The sequence below is a fragment of the Budorcas taxicolor genome, chromosome 11 (assembly GCF_023091745.1).
Source record: "Budorcas taxicolor isolate Tak-1 chromosome 11, Takin1.1, whole genome shotgun sequence".
In the NCBI taxonomy this organism is placed as follows: Eukaryota; Metazoa; Chordata; class Mammalia; order Artiodactyla; family Bovidae; genus Budorcas; species Budorcas taxicolor.
In genome coordinates, this window is record NC_068920.1 from 23,736,670 (window position 1) to 23,756,381 (window position 19,712).

The following is a 19,712-nucleotide window of genomic DNA, read 5'->3' on the forward strand; positions in this document are numbered from 1 at the left end:
CTCCAGGGGATCTTCTCAATCCAGGGCTCCAACCTGTGTCTCCTTCAGCTTCCACATTGCAGGTGGATTCTTCTACCGCTGAGCCTCCAGGGAAGCCTTGCTCGTGCCCAACTCAGAGTAACAGAAGAAGTTGGTGTTGCTGTGAAACTGAAAGTGTTCTAAATGTATTTTCTTTCTTCTCACAGTTTTTTTTTTTTTTTTAGTGTCTGAATTTATGCATTTGTAATACGTAGAGTTGTAATTATGAAACTTTCCATAAAGAGATTGCCTGGCTGGTCTGTGACAGTGATCCACATGACCATCAAGTGGCCTTGGTTGTATCCATTCATCCCAAATTAACCGTGTAGGTCCTCGGCCTGCACAAAGGGAAAAATCTCAAAATAATGTCATAAAGTAGATAGTGCGATAGAGCTAGAGATCTACATTTAGATATATACACACGTGTGTATTTTTGCCACCTGTCAACTCAAAGGTTTGTATTTTCTCCCACAGAAAAAGCAAAGAACAAAAGAGCTTTCCCGGATATTCCATTCGTACAGCCCATATGATCACAAGGTAAGAGCAGCATGTTCTCAGTGTGGCTGCTAATGGAAGGCCTTCTGAACGCAGAGCAGTGTTCACCAGTGCACAGCGGTTTTGAAGTGCACTTCTACCAATTACCTTCATATTTCAGTTTTAATTTTTAACTCTTTATCTCTTGTAAAGAAGAGAGAAAATTTGTATTTCTGAACTAAAATATTCTTCTGTATTCACGTTAAAATCTCGTTACATTATTGTCACTGAAGCCTCAAAGACTGTCAAATGACAGATTTGGGGGTGTTTATCGATTAGTGTGTTTTTTCCCTTTCCAAACAGTGTGGTAAGTGAACTTGGCTTTTGAATTGATGAAGATAGTTGAAATATTATCTGCCAACTCTTGGTTCACCATTGCTCCTGACAGAAAGTTCTATTTCTTTAAAAAAAAAAACACACACACTCTAACAGAAAGCAGTGCCTAGAATTATACCTGAAATACTCACTCCCGAGAGCTTTGCTGTACCGAAGACCACATGGTTAATGACCTTGGCCCTCCATCCATCAACTTCATAGATCCACAGCCAGTCTTGTTGCATTTATACCCCGCACTCTCCACTCCCTGTCTTTGAAGAATTCTTCAGCCTCTTCTCACTGATAAGTATTTCACTATATATTTGTAAAACATAAATTCTTAAAAAAGCCCACTAACTTTTTAAAGAAAATGCGCAATACAACATCTTATGAAAGTATCCTGAGACTTGTTCAAATCTTCTATATCAAGTAAGGTTCTGATAAATCTGTTAATTTGAGGTGATTTCAGAAGCAAACAAAACATTTGCACAGTTGAAATGCTGATATAAACTTAAATCTATATCTATGAATTTACAAAGAGACATGTGGTAGGGATTTTTTAACTAGCCAAAATAAGAGGTGTGAAAACTACTTTCTTCATTTGAGAATACAGAGATGTCTGGATTCAGGAGGAAAAAAATTGTGCCAGTTGTTCATAGAAGTTGAAAGAATTTGAATAGCTTCTGGTTTTTCTATAGTAACCAGTTGTCTTAAGCGTCAAAAATCTGTCAAAAGAGATATTGTATTCCATGTGACCACAGCGATGTACAAGACTAAACATTTATCATTTCTAGTTAAATTTTTCAAGTGGAATCGATCACTGAAGAATAGCAATTTGTTGGAAAGAACTTGAGCAAGCCAGGAGTGTCTGACAATGCAGGCGGAAGGTGCAGACTGATAAGTAACACGACAGCCAGAGGAATGAGATTGGCCAGATTTCCGATGGGAAAGTTGCCCCTTTTTTTTTTTTTTTTTTTTGTTAGGCAGTGTCATTTAATTAACATAAATGCAACAGTGGCTGAAGTTAATATTTAACAGCAGCAGCAACAATAAGCTGTGACAAATCAAAGGTTTTGCCTGACTTGTCTAATTTTGCCCACTTCTAACATTTTTTGAATTCACTGTTAAGGGAAATTCCATTATTCTTTTATTAGAACTCTTAATGGAGCTTAGCTACTCACAGCTTCTCCTGGCTTCCTCTTCATATCCTTTGTGGCATTGTATCAAAGTCACCTCAGATGGTTTTGGCTTCCTCTGTGAAGACTTCATTCCTCTACAAATTAGTCATCAGGCAGTGAGGAATTGAACATAAATGCTAGATGGAGTTCCCTTTGATCTTTGCTTTAAGGTCGGTCATAAATTACTGTTAAGTAGCTGGACGGCTTGATGAGTGATTTTTGAAGCACCCAAGGTTTAGCCTGATGGCATTCTGTTTTATTCTATATATGCAGTAAAAAGGGGGAAATTTTCTAGGAAAATTTCTCCTTCCCCTTACTCACCTCTTCATGTTTTTCTAAACTCCTTCCAGGCAAATTTAACTGTTTTAGTTTTAACCATGTCTCTTGAATCATGGGCATTGAGTGAGGTACACTGTTTTCTCAATATTAGAATGTTCCTTTTTTCTCCATAAATAAAATAATAGAAGATTGTGATTTGAGTTACCTTGTCATTTTAATTGCCCAATTATATTCAAATTAGTTTTCTAGACAGATAGCTTTTAGTGTAAACTGTTTTGTAAGATGTGGTTAAAATTGGTTTAAACATCTCATGCTCAATGAGCTTTCTGGAGAGATCTTTCAGGTTAAATATATACATATGTCGTAAATGAAAGCTTATATAAAATAAAATATAGGCTGTCTGGGATTTGCTTTAAAAAAGAATTAAAAGGGGGACATGGGTAGGGCACAGTAAAAAGAAGGTTGGCCTGTGTTGATTATCAAAACTAAATTATTGTTTTGTGGGAGTTCATCCTTCTTTTCTGTGTATTTTTTTTAATATGATTGAAATTTTCCATAGTAAAAATGACGCCAGAAGTAAAAAAAACACTATGGTCTACTCATGGGAGTGAGTGTTATGGTCTTCTATTCTTCTCTAGCTAGATTTTTTTAATTGTTCATTTTTCCCTTGATGTAAATTTGTACCAAAGAAGGAATACTTAGCATTTCAGAAGGTTCATAATGCTGAGCAAACCCAGAAATGCAAATCCTGTTCTAAAGTTGGCATAATTTTCTGGGGTCATAATTATAGTGGGTCACTTAAATGATAGTCTTGCCTCCAAGAAACTGTTAAAACAGTTTAATGAGAAAGGGGAGTCAGCCCCACCATTTTGCTCTCAGTGAGTCACTTATGTTTGCTCTCCTTTTCTCCTCCAAACCGAGACTGCGCCTGCCTGACCCCAGACACAGGAAAGTCACCAGGTTAAACAAATTTGTTGTTTGAGTGAAGCCAGGTGTGTTTCTTAATCAGACTTGAAAGCCATTGTTTAGGTTGTAAATGGTCAGTTGGTTTTCTCTAAGAGCTGTTGCAAAAAGCAAATAGAGCTTAGGGCAAAAGGAGCACTCAGGATGAGTCTTGAGGAAAATACTTGATTTGGTTTTTTTTATACTCTAAGTCCAATTTTGCTGGAGCCTGGAAGAATTTCGCTTTGGATTGTTATCTCTAGTCCTATGTTCATCTTTTTTAAAAATTGTTTTTAGGAATTCTCGTAAACATACACAGAAAGGCTTGACCAAACCCTAAGTCTCATTTCTCTCTCCTAATAAAAAGGGAGCATTAGTAAAGGAAATCCAGTAGCTGCAGGTAATCTGATTGTGTTTTGTACATTATATTCTGTCCCCTGTTGTTTTAATAAACACATGATAAACAGAGCTTGGAATTTCTGAAACCACATCACAGCTAACCACAAGCTTATAGGACCAAAGGTCTCCCAGGCCAAGGACAGCCAACTGGAGTTGCATTTCTCCTTGGGATAAGTCAAGGATAAGTGGAATAGGTTATCATTAGAACGTTGTTATTAAAGCTATGCAGATTAGCATATGCTTGTTGTCTCCGACCTGAAGAACATATTGCCCTGCATATATATGATGTCTCCTTCTTTCCTATTGCCTTCTTTTCTTTCTTGTTACATATTATCAGAATTATGTGTTGGGGGAAATCTAGGTTTATCAGCTAAACACAGATGTTTATAATTTGCTGTCATAAAATGCTACTATAAAATATGAACATACTTGGAAAAGAAAAGGTACACAATTCTGTTTAGGTCTGTAGTGGTTTTTACATCTGCAAAATTCAATGCTTCCTCAACATAGATAATCTATATGAATTAATATATACTCAACCATTAAAAGTGAGTCTTTTTAACAGGTTGTCATTGTTATAGTTTCTGTATTTTGTGAAGCGGGCTTCTCATTTTCTTTTAGTGACTGTTGTTTGAATAATTTTCGACATAAATCAGTGGACACACACGAGTTGAAATATACTTGTGTTGGTGAAGTAAACTTTTCTTTGTCTTTTGGTGACCAGTGTTATTTTAATGGTTTTTTTCTACACACATAGACATGTATCGCTTGAACTGTAAACAGACTCCTGTGTGTCCAAAAAACCAGCTGCCTGTGAATTGAATACACTTGAGAAGTTAGCATATGAATAGACAGAAAATCACTCAACCGGAGGTCTTTTGTGTAGCGATCTTAGCCGTCAAAAACACAACCCAGAACCTGAAAGTAAGCCCGCCTAGGTCCAGACTGTCACAATCATCTAATTCTCTCTCTCCCTGCCTCATTAGTTCTTCAGTTCTCCATCCACAAACAGTCCACTTAAAAAAAAAAAATAGTTCTAACAAACATAGATGCGTGGTTTCCCAAACCACAGTCAACTCTAGCAGCAGTTAAAAAGAGGGTGGTTATTGCTTCAAGAAGTCAGAGCTCCATTAAGAAGTGGCAGCATGCAAAATGAATGCAAGGACAAGGTCGGCCATAAAAGCTCTAAGTCATTAACAGAGGGATTCTAAATGTGCAGCTACCCAAGGCCACTTAATGTGGATCCAAATATCCCTATAATACATTTTTTGTAGTCCCAGAGTAAAATAATTGGACCTAAATTACCTCAGGAAACAGATGTTTTCTTTAAAAAATAGAAGAGATGTGTATAATCTATTTTTACAAACATTGATCTTTTAAGAATAAATTGTCTTTATCCTGAAAACTCTCTTAGGAAGAGCTGGTTGTTAATAACATTGGATAAATGAAGTATGTATTACTATAGAGAGTGGTTTAGTAAATGAGAAATAGTCAAAGAGTGATTGAACACGTATTGGTAATTGGGTAAAGAAACTAACCAGGTGGGACAGAAGATGTATGAGAGCCTAAGAGGGGAGAAGGGTAGAATCTGTCTTCCCCCCCAACTATTTATTTAATTAAATCCTCTAAAATTATTAAAGCCTTTGAGAGTTATTATATTTTTATCCTAAAGCTTATTCTAGGTATAATTTGAGTGAATACTGGTAAGTAGTGAATCAGTACAATGAGTTTTTTTAAATTTCTGAATTGATTTTGGCTGCACTGAGTCTTCATTACTGTGCACAGACCTTCTCTGGTTGCAGTGAGCGGGGCTGCTCTGCATTTGGGGTGCATGGGCTTCCCATTGTGGTTTCTTCTCTTGTTGCAGAGCACGGGCTCTAGGCTGCGGGCTGAGTAATCGTGGCACATGGGCATAGTTGCCCTGAGGCATGTGGACTCTTCCCAGACCAGGGGTTGAACCCATGTGCCCTGCATGGCAGGCAGACTATCAACCACTGGGCGACCAGGGGAGTCCAGTGCAGTGCATTTTTACCTGCAGTATTAAATGTACGAAAATAATGGACGTGTGTTTTCCTTATCCACACTTCCTAAGATTACCTTAAGAACTGTTGTGGATACAAATACTTCTTGGAACTCATACCTACTAGTGTATAGTGAACTATGTAATAGGAAGTGTAAAATTATGTTTTCTGCAGCTTCATTTGGACAGAAGCCCAATCTATTTCAGAAGTCTTGGAGAAAAGAAGTCTTTGGTTTCTTTCTTCCCTAAGAGACTAGTAATCTCTATGGCATCAAGTTTCATAAATCCACATAACACAACTTAAGCCAAAGGAACAGTTTCATTTCAGAAAATCATCTACTGATTTACGTTTTTCCATTAATCACATCTATCTAGTAATTTAACATAGAAGTTACTTTATCCAGTTCTTTATGTTTGAAGAGTCACAGCCATTTGACTCAATCCTGAGGCAGCTACAGAACTGTCAAACCTGCATCATGCCCTGTGCTTGGAGTGAAGCAGCATCAGAGTGCCTTGGGTTGTACATTTAGAGAAGGAGATGCGGGTTTGGATCATTGCCTGCTGGCCCTACTGGGCTTTGAGCTATCTGCTGTCTGGAAATAGCAACTTCAGTTCTTAATGGATCCAGCACTCTTTGATAGCCAGATTTTCATGGCACATGCAGAGGAAGAGACAAGTTATTGATTTGCCATGTTTATGCCATGCTTAAAACGGTTCTCTGCAGCACATTGGGCAAAACTATTTGTGCACTTAACTCTAGTCCCCATCTTTGGCAAAGACTAAAAGTTGTTTGAAAAGTAATTTGGGGGATGTTGCTAAATAGCAGGAACAGTTGGATAAATGTCTGATTGACTTTCCTTACTGTTAACATTTGTCACATTCATACTAAAACCACAGTTGCAGGTTTAGTAAACTAAAGAGCATACAGCATACTAAAACCATGCTCAGGTTATGACCTTGGAACACAGGGAAGTGAACACTTCAGTAAATATTAAACTCATTCCATTGGCCTCAGGAACTCTACACTAAAGCCGTATGAGGAACTCAGTCTCAGAATAATGGACATTCTAAAGAGCTCTTTTGGTGTAAAATCTGTGCTTCCTGCTCAAGGTAACCATATGATTGTTACCACAGAGGCGGATCTGCTATTTCTGGCTTCAAGAATAGGTATCTCTAGACACCCTTTTGCTTCCTGATCCATGCCGACCTGATCCAAAAGCATTTTCTTTATTTTTAACTTTCCTCAGCTTGTGATTCAAGTTGAATAACAGGTCATGTTTCCTGGAGCCTAACTTTGATATTGTACCATTGTATTTTTCTCTTTTCCTTCTAACATGGCATTGTTCTAAAAATTAAACTTTTTTTTTTTTAACACATTGATTTATTTTGTTACTGTAACCTCAGGGATAGGTTGTATCGAAGTATATGTAAATATTGAAGATTTTAGTGGTATGTTAAAATGATATATCCAGGGACCCATAGATGTCAGATTTCTGCTCTGGCAGTTTCCCTGAGGATTGGCAAGGAGACTGGAATCTGATTGAATTATCATCATCATCATTACACTACTTAAAGCACACCATGTAACTGGTACTATTCTCAGAGCTTTGCATTTACACATTTAATCTTCATACCAACTCTATCAGTACTGTCATTGGATTGGCCAAAAAGTTCGTTCAGGGCTTTCTGTAACATCTTACTGAAAACCCAAAGAAGTTTTCTGGCCAACTCAGTATTATCGCTTGTTTTACAAATGATGAAACTGAGACATAGGTTTAAAAACTGCTCAAGGTCACACAGCTGGTAAGTTACAGAGCAGTTTAGCTCCAGAGGCCATGCTCATCACCCCTGCACCACAAGTAGCAGCAGATCTGCAGATGAAGAGGCTCTTGTGAAGGTGGATTGATGAGCGCAACTCAAGTTCCAGGTCAAAATGGGCCTTCTTACCCTCCACCTGCAAATCTAAATCTAAATAGGCAAACTCCATGTAGACACAGAGGGAGGAGAAGAAAGAAGGAGAGAGAGGACAGAAATAGTCCAGGGGAAAAGCATCAAGGATTCCGTAGACTGCTTCCCCATAAAGCAGACAGTAGGGCAGCGAGAACCACCACCTCACCTCCACTCTTCCCCAATCTGATAAATCCACCGTCAGCCTGGGGCAAGGGAAACTCCCATTAAGCTGGACACCAGGGCTTCTACCATCGGAGACTAACAGATGACTGTTAAGCACTGTTGGGCACTCTGTTTGCAGAGCCTGTTCACCTTGCTCTCCTCTCAGCTTGCATCTGTGAGGGTGGGGACGGGCCAAGTTGCAACTAAAGGTTGGAGTGTTTTGGGCCAAAACAGCAGGGGCTATCCAAGCCAGAGAAATAGGACAAGCCTGCCTATAAGCCTAGAGCCCAGAAAAAGGTTGAGGAGAGAATGAACTGAAGTCACGTGGAGATGGGAAAATGGCAGCAGGACAGTTTGGAAACCTGTTCCATTCATCAGGACCCCAGCTAGCATTTCTGACTTCTTTTATAGGCAGCTGGGGTTCTAAATCAGAAGTCAGAGAGTTCCCCAGGTCCTCATTTAAGAATGTTTTATTTAGTAGCATGCTCTCTTACCTTACACCTCTCTGCCCAGCTGCTCCCAGGAAATATCAGGAATAAGGAGAAACAAAGTTCATGATCAAATATTTTGCCAGCATTTAATATAAAAGTATTGATGAAAATTAATCAAAAGAAAATCTAAAAGGCAACAGAAGCAAAAATAAACAAGTGGGATACATCAAACTAAAAAGCTTCTGCACAGCAAAGGAAACCATCAACAAAATGAAAAAGCAGCCTACCAAGTGGAAGAAGATATTTGCAAATCTTAATACCTCATGAGAGATTAACATCTGAAATACATAAAGAACTCATACAACTCAGTAGCAAAGTAACTCACAAACAGTTCAGTTAAAAAGTGGGCAGAAAATCGAAATAGACATTTTACAGAAGAAGGTATACAGATGGCCAACAAGTGCCTGCAAAGATGCTCAGCATTGCTGACCATCGAAGTCAAAGGAATCAAAGTGAAAGTTCCTCAGTTGTGTCCAGCTCTTTGGGATGCCATGGACTACACAGTCCATGGAATTCTCTCGGCCAGAATACTGGAGTGGGTAGCCTATCCCTTCTCCAGGAGATCTTCCTGACCCAGGGATCGAACGGGGGTCTCCCGCATTGCAGGTGGATTCTTTACCAGCTGAGCCATAAGGGAAGCCCTTATCACTCACTAATCATCCATCACTAATCATCAGTTCAGTTCAGTTCAGTTCAGTTCAGTCGCTCGGTCATGTCTGACTCTTTGCAACCCCATGAACTGCATTACGCCTGTCCATCACCAACTCCCAGAGTTCACTCAGACTCACATCCATCTAGTCGGTGATGCCATCTAGCCATCTCGTCCTCTGTCGTCCCCTTCTCCTCCTGCCCCCAATCCCTCCCAGCATCAGAGTCTTTTCCAATGAGTCAACTCTTCGCATGAGGTGGCCAGAGTACTGGAGTTTCAGCCTTAGCATCGTTACTTCCAAAGAAATGCCAGGGCTGATCTCCTTCAGAATGGACTGGTTGGATCTCCTTGCAGTCCAAGGGACTCTCAAGAGTCTTCTCCAACACCACAGTTCAAAAGCATCAATTCTTTGGCGCTCAGCCTTCTTCACAGTCCAACTCTCCCATCCATACACTAATCATCAGGGAAATGTAAATCAAAACCACAATGAGATATTAACTCAAACTGTTAGAATGGCCGTTATCAAAAAGTCAAGAAATAAGTGTTGGTGAGGACGTGAAGAAAGAGAATCTTTGCGTTCTGTTGTCAGTTGGTACAGCCACTATGGAAAACAGTTCGGTGGTTCCTCAAAAAATCAAAAACAGAACTACCAAGTGATCCAACAATTCCACTTTTAGTTATTTATTCAAAGAAAACAGGAACACTAACTCTACAAGAGATATACACCCCATTGTTCATTGCACCTTATTTACAATAGTCAAGACATGAAAACAACCTGAGCATTCATGGATAGATGAACAGATAAGGAAAACATATGTGTATGTACACACACACAGTGGAATATTATTTAGCCATAAAAGGAAGTCTTGCTAATGGACCTTGAGGGCATTATGCTAAGTGAAATAAGTCAGGCAGAGAAAGACAAATACTGCATGATCTCACTTAAATGTGAAATCTAAAACAAATCAAAATAAACTCATAGGTTAAAAAACAAACAAAAAAACAGATTGATGATTTCCGGAGGCAGGTGTTGGTGGTAGGTGGGAGAAATGAATGAAGGGAGTCAAAAGATAGGACTTTTGTTTATAACATAAATAATCCATGGAGATGCAATGTACAGTATGACAACTAGAGTTAATAATTTTGTAGTGTGTATTTGAAAATCACTAAAAGAGTAAATATTTAAAGTTCTCATTAAAAGAAAAATATCTTACATGTATGGGGACATATGTTAACTGGACCCACTCTGATCATTTTGCAGTATATACAAAAATTGAATCATTATGTTGTACACCTGAAACTAACAGAATGTGTTTCAGTCATATCTCAGGTAAAAAACTAAAGTCTACACAGAAGTGGCAGTTACTGTATTCCAAATTATTTATCAAGTCTAAAGGTATCTCATTTTCTACTGTTGTTGTTATATGAAATTCACTAGCGTGAGGAAGAAATCAGCAGAGGAAGGAAGAGGAACTGCATAGTATCAAGAGCCAGAGTGTGTGCCTGTACCACTCAGCCCTGAGCTGCTTACCTCCCTCTGCTCCTCCAGTCACCCCCCAGGCTGGTCTTCTACCATCAGCCTCTGCATGCAGTTAAAATGTATCACCAGCCTATTTCTGTCTTGATACACACCCTGCCCAGCCTTTTTTTCTGTCTGACCACCAGTGGGCCCTATCGCTTGCCAACCTTCCCCAGCAACATACTTAGCTAGCACACCCTCCACTTGACATATTAGGCCTGTTGCATGTTGGGTTGTTGGTGTTGTTCAGTCTCCCAGTCATGTCTGAGCCTTTCCAACCCCATGGACTGCAGCACGCCAGGCCTCTCTGTCCCCCACCATCTCCAGAAGTTTGCCCAAGTTCATGTCCATTGCATTGGTGATGCCATCCAGCCCTCTCATCCTCTGACACCCTCTTCTCCTCCTGCACTCAATCTTGCCCAGTATCATGAACTCTTCCAGTGAGTCAGCTGTTTGCATCAGATGACCAAAAAACTGGAGTTTCAACTTCGGCATCAGTCCTTCCAACATGTCGGGTTGCCAGTTAGCAAGTGAAAACTGGACACCAGTTACACTTGAACTTCAGATAAACAACAAGTTTGTTTGTTTTCTTTTTCTTTTCTTTTTTTTAGTATAAGTATGTCTCATGCAATATTTGGAGTTTACTTGTACTAAAAATTTATTCGTTCATCTGAAATTCACATGTAAGTGGATGTTTTGTTTTTACCTGGCAACCCCAGTTGCATGTGCATTACACTTTTCATTTTGGCAAATTGAGATAGAAAGATGAAAGGGAAAAGAACATCCCAGAGAGAATGAAATAAAAAATGAGTTTAAAACCTCCCCCATATATCACATGAAGGATATGCGCAAGTTTCTTCCTGTTCCTAACCCCATCCTTGTATAATGTGCCTGGCCTCCCTGTCAAAGACTGACACCAATGTCAGATGGTTTTTCAAACATTTACTGGTTTAATGAAGAAGATGAAACAAGTTACTCATTTAACTTTTGTTCTCTAAAATCTTGTGACTGTGTTTTAACCTGGGAAACCTGTTTGGAAATTTGCTTGGAAGACACAGAAGTTGAAATTAAAAAGTGCTCCTAGCTTATTTTCAAGGAAGAGTTTTCAGATCTTCCCCTGAAAAGTACACTTTGTTTCTCCAGCAATACATTTTGTCGTAAATTATGTTAATGACTTCTCTCCAGCTGAAGTTCTTTTTATTGAGATGTTTTGACACTAAACAGCATTAATGCCAGTGATGCTTAAACCAAGTAATCCAGGCATCCACTAGAGAAATGAGGAAGCTACTCCTAATTTTTTTTTTCCCATCTATAGCTCTGCTGCTAAAGTTTTCAGCTGGTTGAGAATCTTTTCATTGGTGGTGTGAGGGTTTGATGCTCTTTGTAGAGTTTTCTTCCCAGACCTGGCCTCTATCTTCCTTAGCACATTATTAACAACACAGACGTCATTCTGTGTACCACTCTCCTGTGATCACCAACCTTCAATACAGATTGTGACTTCCACATATTCCAGAATTCTCTTGACAAAGAGTAGTGAAATGAAAGTATTTCCATGGGCCAGTAATTCATTCTCTCTAGGGTTTCTGTGCAAGGTTAAGAAGACATAATTACGGTTAGCATCGGTGGCGTTTTTTAAATGTATACGTTAACACTCTTCTCTTGAAATTGTAAATCTAGAAAATTTTAGCATCTGAGAAAAAAATGAGTTAACCAGCTTCTTCTCATGATTGTTAATACTTTTCTTTATTCAGCATTCTAGCTTTGGATGCTTTTCAGATTTCCAGAAATATTTTAAATGCACGTGTGTCAAAAATAAAGGAGTTTTGAAAACTCAAGTTTTTTTAATGTAGCTCTGACATTATATGGCACACACATGAGTAAGAAAGGACACGATTCCCTTTTTAATTACTGTAGACTATAGTCATCTGACATAGATCTCTAGTTCAGCTTAGGCCCCCCCTTTATTTTTTGAGGGAGTAATTTTAAAGTTGCTTGTTTGTCTATATCCCTCACTTCTTATTTCATATCAACACTTTATTTTTCTAATTTAATTTAAAACTATGATGTAGTTAACACGTTTACATCTGCCTCCCTCTGCTCACCTCTAGGGGCTTCCCAGGTAGCGCAACAGTAAATAATACACCTGCCAGTGCAGGAGACACGAGAGACGGGTTTGATCCCTGGGTTGGTTGCCTCCCCTGAAGAGGGAAATGGCAACCCACTCCATTCTTGCTTGGAAAATCCCATGGACAGAGGAACCTGGCAGGCAACAGTCCATGGGGTGGTAAGCACGCACATACACCCCCATCTCTAGGGGCTGGGTGCTTCCTTTGATTATTCTTCAACTTGTCTCTCTCCCTGTGAGCTAAATATCTTCCCCATCCATTGTTTGTACTCTATTTCCTTACTATTACCACTTACTTTTACATCTCTCCACACAATTTCTCAGATGTTTTTGCTTTTTACCCTCTAATGCATTCCTGCTTGGAGTTGTATGGGTTATAGTTCTTGGGATCGTCAGCCTGGTGACGTATTCTGGGACTTGCTTCCCTTCCCTTGGAGACAGAAACATGAGAAATCAACACTGTGTCCGTCCCTTCCCCCTTCTTAAACTAGAGAGCTCCTATAATCCCGCCACCCTCCCCATTCCACTTCTTGTACACATAAAGAAGTCTGTCTGGTCCTGTTGAATTCTTCCTCTTACTTCAAGACTCAGTTTCATTTTACCATCTTTGCATCTTTTCTGATGTACCTGGGAAATTGTTCTCATGTTGCCTCTATGACGAGCGTATTTTATTATTTGAGTTGTCTTGCTCTTAGAACTCAGCTCCATTCAACAGCCATGAGGTTTGCTTGCTTGTTTGTTTTTTAGGGGACTGGTACCATACCTGGGATAAAATGCTTAGAATCCAGTGGGACAAGAGGAGGAGGTGGCAACAAATGCTGCGTTAGAGTCATTTTGTTCTGTTATGTATTTATTGTTGACATAGCTGTTTCCTCCTATTACACCATGAGTGTCAACAGGACAAAGAGCATGTCTTGTCTTTTTCTTTCCCCTCTGGGGGAAGACCCTGAGTGATTGACTAGAATCAAATGTCTTATATGCATGAAGTGTATTTTGTTCTTCTTTTGCTCTGCATACCATAACTATCCCAAGCCCTTACCCGTTATCCCACAGCAAATACAGGGTGAAAATCCAGCCTTCTCATTCATTGCCAGTTTGGTGCTCTGGCCATGTCACTGTAGTTGGAATGTTCCAGTAGTAATGACCACCGCTTTAGGAGGAGGCACTAAGTTTGTTCTTGGTTTTTATAAAGTGGGTAATACATGCACTTAATACCATATTCAAAGAAAGTCTCCCTTCTGACCCAATATTAGAGATCCCTGTTCCCCTCCAGAGGCAACCACTGTTTTAAGTTCTTTGTGTATACCTCAAGTTGCTTTCTGCATATAAAAACATATACCTTTCTATGTGTCTTTACATACAAATATACTCTTTTAGAAAATTTATTTGTATTTAATTGAAGGATAATTGCTTTACAGAACTTTGTTTTCTGTCAAACTTCAACGTGAATCAGCCATAGGTATACATATATCCCCACCCCTTTGAACCTCCTTCCCACCCATCTCAAATGCTTCTCCTTTTCACTTTATAGTATGTCTTGAAGATAATTTCAGTCCGTACATAAAGAGCTGCCTTTTTCCTTTCTATAAAACAATAGATGTATATGTGCTGCTCCAGGTGTGTACTGTATTTATTTAAGTAGACTCTTACTGATAGATCTTCAGATGACTTCTGATCTTTTGATCTTATACTCATTGCTGTAGTCTATAATCTCACATGTCATTTCACACATGTATAAATATTAACTGTAGGATAAATTTCTACAAGTGGAATGACGGGATCATAGGTGTGTGCATTTTAAATCACGATAGGAGTTGCAAAATACCCACTAGACAAGATGTTGCAACGTACATGCTCACCAACAAGGTCGTTCCCCCACACCCTCTGTGACATACTGTGTCAACTGACTTTTTAAATCCTTTTCTGTTACAGAAAGACATCTTCTTGTAGTTTTCATTTGTATTTCTTTTTTTAGTGTAGCGACTCAGTTGTCAGAAATATCCACAAAAAATAGAATAATTGAATTTTTGATTTTATGTAGCTATCTCCACATTTAAAACTTGAAATTCTGACACATAGATTGGCTTGGCAAAAAAAAAAGTTCATTCAGGTTTTTGTGTACCATCTTACAGAAAAACCTGAAAGAATGTTTTGCTCAACCCAATACGTACCAGCTGTGTACCTTTGCCAAGAAACTAAAGCTGTATTTATCTCCATTTTCTCCTATGCAAAATGAAAATGTATATAACCCTAAGAAAAGAAAAAACTCTAGCTACTATAGTAGTGAGACACCATTCATTAGAAGATACATCTCAAACTGAGAAATGCTAAAATGTAAAGGAGAAATGTGCAGTTAAGAATCAGTGAAATTTGCTTGTACCTGCTTCGTAGGGTTGTCCTGAGGATGAAATGAAAAGCATTTGGAATAGCACCCAGCAGGTATAGAATAAGTGCTCAAAAAAATGTCTGCTATTGTTCTTGCAGGAAAATCATAATTAATAAAATATCAGCTCCACCACTAGTACTAAGCATATAGTACATTCTCAATAAGTAACTGCTGCTGTAATTATTTTTATTATTAATGCAAATTTTATTGTTAGAATGTAATCAGGAATTTTGTTGGTTTTGTTCAATGCTGTTTCTCCACCACCAGAAACAGTGCTGGCCTATGGCAGGTGCTCTATAAATGCGTGTTGATTGAAGAAATTAATCTACTGCCTCCTCCAAAGCTTCAGCAGAATTATATGTAGAAATCTTCATTTTTTCTGAGTAGCAGGGTGTGGGGATCTTAGGGGTCTGTGGTCTTGGGCTCTTCTCTCCCCACCCCTGCCACCTCCATATTCACTGAAACTTCTAGACCTTATTAAAAAACATCTGCTTTAGTTCCAGAAATAGCAGAGCCCTATGGAGCTCAGTGTAAACACTTAAAAGCCTATATTTATAAAGCTAAAAACTTTGAATAGAAAGAATTCTTCAGGATATGGTTGGTATAATTTTTTTTCCAAACAATAGTCAGACTATTGGTTGGTTAAAAAAAATAGTTTTATATAATCTGTACATGATTCTAGGACTTCCCAGGTGGCGCTAGTGGTAAAGAACCTGCCTGCCAATGCAGGAGACATAAGAGATGTGGGTTGGATCTCTGGGTCAGGAGGATCCCCTGGAGAAGGAAATGGCAACCCACTCCAATATTCTTGCCTGGAGAATCCCCTGGACAGAGGAGCCTGGTAGGCTATAGTCCATGGGGTCACAAAAGAGTCAAACACAACTGAAGCGACTTAGCACATACATGATTCTAATAAGAACTAATAAGGTTTGTGTAAGTCCTACATTTTTAGAGTTTGCATTGTCAAAGCACAATATAGTCATACTTCAGTTTCCACAGGGGATGGTTCCAGGACAACCGCCTCACCCAAGGGTACCAAAATTCACAGATACTCAAGTCCCTGATACAAGATGATAAGAGTATTTGTATGTAACCTACACACATCCTCCCACGTACTTTAAATCATCTCTAGGTTGCTTATAATACCTTGATGTTCAGTTGCTAAGTCATGTCCAACTCTTTGCTACCCCATGAACTGCAGCATGCCAGGCTTCCCTGTCCTTCACCGTCTTCTGGAGTTTGCTCAAAGTCAAGTCCATTGAGTCAGTGATGCCATCCAACCATCTCATCCTCTGTTGCCCCCTTTTCCTCTTGCCTTCAATCTTTCCCAGCATCAGGGTCTTTTCCAATGAGTCAGCTCTTCGCAATTAGGTGACCAAAGTATTGAAGCATCATTTTCTTCTGATGAATATTCAGGTTTGATTTCCTTTAGGATTGATTGGTTTGATCTTGCTGCCCAAGGGACTTTGAAGAGTCTTCTTCAGCACCAGAGTTCAAAACTATCAGTTCTTCAGCACTTAGCCTTCTCACTCCAACTCTCACATCTGTACATGACTACTGGGAAAACCATAGCTTTGACTACATGGACCTTTGTTGGCAAAGTAATGCCTCTGCTTTTTAATACCCTGTCTAGGTTTGTCATAGCTTTTTTTCCAAGGAGCAAGCATCTTTTAATTTCATGGCTGTAGTCACTGTCTGTAGTGATTCTGGAACCCAAGAAAATAAAATCTGTCACTGTTTCCACTTTTTCCCCATCTATTTGCCCTAAAGTGATGGGACTAGATGCCATGATCTTTGTTTTCTGAATGTTGAGTTTTAAGCCAGCTTTTTCACTCTCCTCTTTCACCTTCAGCAAGTGGCTCTTTAGTTCCTCTTCACTTTCTGCCATTGAAGTGATATTATTTGCATATGTGAGATTATTGATATTTCTCCTGGCATCTTAATTCCAGCTTGTGAGTTATGCAGCCTGGATTTCACATGCTGTACTCTGCATGTAAATTCTGTGTAAATAGTTGCTCTGTGTGTGTGCGGGGGGGCGGGGGGGGGGCCTCAGTTGTGCCCAACTCTTTGCGACCCCGTGGACTATAGCCTGCCAGGCTCCTCCATCCGTGGAATTTTCCAAGCAAGAGTACTGGAGCAGATTGCCATTTCCTTCTCCAGCGATCTTCCTGACCCAGGGATTGAATCCTCATCTTTTACATCGCCTGTGTTGGCAGGCAGGTTCTTTACCACTAGTACCACCTATGAAATATAGGAGATATGAAATATAGACTTCAAGTGTGTGTATATGTCTTATAAATATTTGTGGGGTATGTGTATTTAAGTGTGTAGAGAGAGGTGTATATGTGATAAGACTAAAATATAAGCTCTGGCTAATATCAAGGTTGGGCTTCCCAGGTGGCGCAATGGTTAAGAATCTGCCTGCCAGTGTAGGAGATGCAAAGAGACATGGGTTCGATCCCTGGGTCGGGAAGATCCCAGAGAAGGAAATGGTGGCCCCCTCCAGTGTTCTTGCCTGGAAAATCGCATGAACAGAGCAGTCTAGTGGGTTATAATCCATGGGGCCACGAAGTGTCAGACGCAACTGAGCACGCAAGCAATATCAAGGTTAGCTTGAATAAATTCTCTGCAAATAGCCAACTTCTGGGTAGTTGTTCCCACCTTAGAAGTGACCTTAAAATTCTTTGAATGGCTTCAACCGTACTCAAAAATTAAATGTGGATGTTTTTACCTTAAATTTAGTTGAGTGTTTGAGTGACAGTTCGTTTGAAAATTCAGCTGTCTCTTAAATCAGCAGAGCCTGGCCCTGCTCTCAGGTTCTTGGTGGAGGAAAGAGGGCTTCTTGCTGTTGTATGAGCATCTCAGTGTAGATGGAGGTCAATCCGGGGGTTATAAAAGTCCCCTTTTATCACAGCCCCACTTGCTGATGGGTTTATCTGACTTTACAGTCACTTACCTTTCACTTACTTGAAGAAGATTAGGTCAAAACCTGAAAGTTTGCTCTGAAAAATTGAGGCAAGCCTGGTCTCCTGCTGAAATGCTGTCACAGTCTATAGTGAGGTTAGAACAACAGAAGAGAACTGCTACCGAGCTGTCACTAAGCTCGTGCCACTGAAGGTCAGCAGTTGCCGAGGCTCCGCCTGATGACCGAGTTCACTCTCTCTTTTTGGACTTGGTAGGTGTAAACATCCCCCAGTCTTCACTTCAGTTGTAATGTGCAGATGTACTCATTTTAAAATGAAGACAAATGGTTTTAGTTCAGGGATGAGAAAGCTCTTTCAGATTAAGTATTCATAATGACAAATTCTGAAGATGGAACACACGTGTATTTTAAAACATCCCTTAAGGATTGCAAAACCCTGATCTGAGGATATAATTTGCTGATTTTCAGGTAATAGGTTCATAGTGTAATACACTCATGTTAGTTTGTTCATCTCTTCCAGGGTTTCCCCTCACCTCCCCGGTCTCCCCTCCAGGCTTCTCCTCTGTGTCTCTGACGAAGGTAGCTCTCGCCTGTTCACCGCAGTGTTCTATTCCTCGCGTGCCGGTAGATGCTCCCAGGAACCTGAGCATCCATGCAGCAGGCTCCAGGGCATCTCCTTTGGAATCATCCCTTAACCTCACCACATCCTGGACTGAATTCACCTCCTCCCTCCGCTCCATGCCCAGCACACCTACTCCGAGTTTACCACCTTGACAAATACCAGCAGGTCATCCTGGCCTCTCAGCTGCAGCCCAGGATGGCATCCCCTCTCCCTTTACCCGCCACCTTTGCCTGGTCAGATTTTCCCAGATCTCCTGTGCTTCATCTAGATCTGACCGTGGTCTTCATTACAGACACCCTCACGGGGGCCTCTGACAGTTCTCCCCTGAGTTTCTTCACCTGCCTCAGATTGATATCCCTGTTTGCATTCTCACTGTGCTCCCAAACTCTAATCTGTTCTCCTACTGCTTTCTTTTTTAACCTGGTTGATTGTGTTTTTTAAAATTTAATAGTAGATTGTTTATTTTTTATTGTAGTACAGTTGTTTACAACTATAGTTGTGTATTTGTAGTTGTATAGCTATATAGTTGTTATATTAGTTGTTATATTTCTGCTGTATACCAAAGTGAAACAGTTATATATATACTCTTTTTTTTTTTTTTAAGAGTCTTTTCCCATATAGGTCATTACAAAATACTGAGTAGAATTCCCTGTGCTGTACAGTAGGTCCTTATTAGTTATCTATTTTATATATAGTAGTGTATATATGGGGCTTCCCAGGTGGCTCAGTGGTAGAGAATCCGCCTGCCAGTGCAGGAGACACAGGAGGTGTGGGTTTGATCCCTGTGTTGGGAAGATCCCCTGGAGAAGGAAATGACAGCCCACTCCAGTATTCTTGCCTGGGAAATCCCATGGGCAGAGGAACCTAGCCGGCTACATCCATGGGATCCCAAAAAGTCAGGCATGACTGAGCACACACACGCACACAGTGTATGTATGTCATTCCCAGTTTGATGGGGATATTTATAAAACACAATTCAGATTGTGTTAATCCCCTGCATGAAATACTTCCACAGCCCTGAGTCACTTACAGAATAAAGCCCCAGAGAGATAGCTAAGGCCCTTTCTGGCTGGTTGCGCCTTCCTTTTACCTCATTCTCCAGCCTTCCCAGGTCCAACAGAATTACATGCCTCTCCCAGGTACCCCATGCTCCTTCTGCCCCCCATGTCTCTGTACTCCCTGTTTTCCATTTCTGGGAGC

General features: G+C 40.0%; 1 protein-coding gene across 3 annotated transcripts in view; it reads left to right on the top strand.

The window, feature by feature from the left end:
* The window catches only part of CDKAL1 (CDK5 regulatory subunit associated protein 1 like 1), a 608,612-nt gene that overhangs the window by 495,314 nt on the left and 93,586 nt on the right, over nt 1-19,712 (top strand). For all 3 annotated transcript variants that reach the window (XM_052648580.1, XM_052648579.1, XM_052648581.1), the window contains one exon: nt 493-555. In XM_052648580.1, coding sequence (XP_052504540.1) covers nt 493-555 — 63 coding nt within the window. The remainder of the gene's footprint in view (nt 1-492; nt 556-19,712) is intronic.